At 47.9% G+C, this 3,667-nt stretch overlaps 1 protein-coding gene across 1 annotated transcript; it reads left to right on the forward strand.

Moving 5' to 3' along the window:
* Positions 1 to 771: 771 nt before the first annotated feature.
* On the forward strand, positions 772 to 3,443 carry Defb128 (defensin beta 128). Its single transcript, XM_055617957.1, has 2 exons — positions 772 to 820; positions 3,208 to 3,443. Exons 1-2 carry the CDS (start codon positions 772 to 774, stop codon positions 3,441 to 3,443), a joined length of 285 nt encoding a protein of 94 aa, XP_055473932.1.
* The last annotated feature ends 224 nt before the right edge of the window (positions 3,444 to 3,667 follow it).

Below are 3,667 nucleotides of genomic sequence, written 5' to 3' on the forward strand. Positions count from 1 at the left end.
AAAATGTTGACAGGTGATTTAAAAAAAAAACAAACCCTGACCACCTCTATAAAGCAAGATTTGGTTATCTTTTCCAGCCTACTCAAGAGGAACCCTGCTACTTTGCCTTAAACAGCTCTGAAAATGAGGAGGCTGTGTGCTTCTTGTACCTAATCCAGATGGCAATTTGACAGCTCCGGACAGAACTGGCCAGATGGACGGATGGACTTAGGGATGAACGTATGGAGTAGGTGATCAGTGTTATTTTCAGGGTGTAATAATGCCATCAGAGGAAAACTGGAAAGTCAAATGGTCTCAACATAGACTGCCTCCTACACGGTGCAAGAGGAGTGTTGACCAACACCGTTCGTGAATAATAGCACCATTTGGTTGCCTCTCTTGTCTTCAGTCTCCCACGGGTTGTAATCTAACCCTATGTGTCATTTTGGATTGAGTGTGTGAGTGTGCATGTGCATGCATGAGTGAAAAGCAGTGATAGCCACAAACCAGGGATGGCCCACCCAAACCAGGGAATATAGTCAACCAAATTTGACTCAAGTGGGCTGACAGCCAGGTGGAGAGAGCACAGCAGGGGCTCACATCCTGAGGAAAGGGGAGTGGGTGGGAGAGATTGGAACATTATGTGACCGTGGATTTTCAAATTGGGGGATGGAGGTGGGGTCAGACTTGGACTCCCTGTCTGTGAGTTAAAACCAAAGCTTGGAATGCTGGTGGTGCTCTGAGCTGTGGCTCACAACAGGGTTCCCGGCTGGATCTGGAGGGTCTGTGAACATGAAGCTGCTTCAGGTTCTCATTATTTTGCTGTTTGTGGTACTTGCAGGTAACTTGTCCAAATGCACCATGAATTGGGGGACACTAGCACTGGTTGTGATGTTTAAGATTGCCGACCTCATCGATAGTGACCATTCTCGTGGCTGCCTTAGAAGAGGGCTAGCGATGAGGTCAGAGACATCCTTGCTGAAGGTACCACTCAGCCGGTCATCTTAAGGCACCTTTATGATGCTGAGCAGTTTTGACCCGAGAACTGTGGCTATCATTTCTGATCAAATTCCTTTTCGGCGTGAGTGGCACACATCGAAAGCCTTTCTTCATCGTTGAGTAGTTAGTTAACTGAGGGAATTATTCCCTTAGAGCCTTAACGTTTCACTTCTGGCTAGTGAGTGTAATATCTCCAGCTCAGACCCAAGGCATGAGGCCTCGTATTGGCAGATGGGGACCTGACAACATGGGTTCCCTTCTGGCTTGCTTGCAAGGAGCCATATTGCGTTTTCATGGCCCTCAATAAAATACACCTCTCTCATCTTCATGTTGCCTCATGGTGAAGTTTGTAACAGGGAGAACACATCTTTGTTTTCTACACTTATTATGTAGGCTTTTCTGGTTTTGTGTGGAGAGGGAAATGAAAGTCTAAACAGAGAGGTGCGGGACCACAGTGCAGACTCTGAATAGGGGATAGTTGGGATCTCCAGAGGTTTGCTCGCTAGGCAAGGCACTTATCTGAGATGAAGAAGAAAGCGAGAGAGGACAGCCAGGTTCTGCAGGATTTGTCTGGGATGGGCAGAAGGAGTTCTCAGGAGCAACTGTGGCTGAGAGTCATGAGGTCTTGGCAGGGGTGATGCCTGCAGCCTCCACTGTGAAACACAAAAGGCGTGTGTGTGTGTGTGTGTGTGTGTGTGTGTGTGTGAGATAGATAGATAGATAGATAGATAGATAGATAGATAGATAGAGATGCTGTGTCTGTTATGCTGTGTGTAAGTCTCTCTTTTTATCTCTCTGTGTAAGTCTGTCTGTGTGTGTGTGAGTCCACGATGCTGTGTGTGTAAGTCTGTCTGTGGTGCTGTGTATGTGGGAGAGACACACACACAGAGAAAGAGAGAGTCTGTGATGGTGTGTGTGAGGGAGTGTAATTGATGCTGTGTGTTGGTGATGCTGTGTGTAAGTCTCTCTCTCTGTGTGCACATGTATAACCCTGTCTGTCTGTGTGTCCATGGTGCTGTGTGTATCTGTGGTGCTGTGTTTGTTTGTATGTGTGTGTCTGGGATGCTGTGTGTGTGTTGTGCTCTGAGTCCACAGGATGATGTTGGTTCTCTTACTCTACCATTCTCTGCCTCACTCCCTTGAGACGTGGTCTCTTACTAACCCCAGAGCGAAGCTGGCAGCTAGCAAGCCTCATGAGCCTCCTGCCTTTACCCCTCCATCAGTGCTGAGGTTACAGGCGCAGCCACGCCTGTCTTTCATGTGGGTGCAGGGGATTTGAGCTCATACTGTGCAATGGGGCTTCTTAAATTCTGAGACATCGCTCCTGACCTCTGCAAGTTTCTTTTAAATTAAAAAAAAAATGCCAAGGAGATGGCTCAGCAAGGGTATGTTGTGCAAGAATCAGCATCTGAGTTTGGTCCCCTGAACCCATGTAAAAAATTAAACTTTATTTGATTTTTTATTGTATATGTGTGAACTACATTTGTGGTTGCACACGTGCCCTGGTGTGCAAGTGGAGGGCAGAGGACAGCTCTGTGGACTCTCTTTCTCTTTCCACTGTCTGTGAGTTCTAGGGGTTAGACACAGGCTGCCAGGCTTTCATGGCTGGTGTCTTCATCTTCTGGGTCATTCTGGTGGCCCAGCTGGGATGTTTTCTGAGATTCGACTCTGCCGTGTGCTGATGGTGATGCATTAGTGCTCTCCGGGGACACAAGGCTGAGGGAACACTGGCTTCAGAGCATGAAGCATGGTGGGCTTCGCCTGATTTAGGGTGATGCCCAGCTCAGGCTGAATTAGGTCTTTCTCTTTTTTGTCACAGGCTACTTGGGTATCAGCTAGGAACAACTGTCCTTTTTTTTTTTTTTTTTAAATTAGAGATGAATTTTATGGGTATAAGTATTGTGCCAGCACATGTGTGTCTGGTGCCCAGAGAGGCCAGAAGAAGGTGCTGGGCCCCTTGGAACATTACAGATGGCTGGGAACGCCCCTGTGGATGCTGGGAACCACATGAATGCAGCAAGCATTCTTAGCCACTGAGCCATCTCTCTGGTCCCTCAAGTGTCCTTAATTCATGTGTTCTGAGTTTCCCTGTGTCAGCCTAAGGTTTCCTTTCGAGATGGAGGAGACGCTGGCAGAGGGTGGTGTCTGTTGACCCAGCCAGCGTGAACCCAGCTGCAGCTTCTGCTCTCCTTCGGAAACTAACCACTCACTGTTGTTTCCTGTGTTCAGATGGTATACTGCCCAAAAAATGTTTTAACAATGTAGCAGGCTACTGCAGGAAGAAATGCAAAATCGGGGAGATATCTGAGGTGGGATGCCGGCGAGCGAGATACTGTTGCGTTAATGAGCTGGAAAACAGAAAGCACAGAGTCGTCAAGCCTCTAGTCCAGCCCAAAGATCAGTCAAAAGGAGTCCAAGACTACATGGTCCTGCCCACAGTCACGTACTTCACCATCAGTATCTGAAGGAAGGTTGTTCCTGAAGGCTTTTCCTCCAGCCCTGTGGAATCCAGTGGGCTGCCTCCGACCTGTCTCTTTCTCCCTCTGAATTTGATTCCCCACACAATAAAGTCCAACGCTTTTGCTTGTATCCATGCCTTTCCTGGATATTTTAAATGTGAGTGAGTAGTTGCCGTGTTGCTTGTGTTTTACCTGTGTCATGGGGACAGGCAGATGAAGTGAACGCCGGG

The sequence above is a fragment of the Psammomys obesus genome, unplaced genomic scaffold (assembly GCF_907164565.1).
Source record: "Psammomys obesus unplaced genomic scaffold, mPsaObe1.curated_primary_1811, whole genome shotgun sequence".
In the NCBI taxonomy this organism is placed as follows: Eukaryota; Metazoa; Chordata; class Mammalia; order Rodentia; family Muridae; genus Psammomys; species Psammomys obesus.

Excerpts from the sequence above, each read along its gene's own strand:
- Defb128 (XM_055617957.1), top strand. The coding sequence starts at position 772 with ATGAAGCTGCTTCAGGTTCTCATTATTTTGCTGTTTGTGGTACTTGCA. Across the intron at positions 821-3,207 it reads GCTGTTTGTGGTACTTGCAG|ATGGTATACTGCCCAAAAAA; the intron begins GTAACTTGTCCA and ends TCCTGTGTTCAG.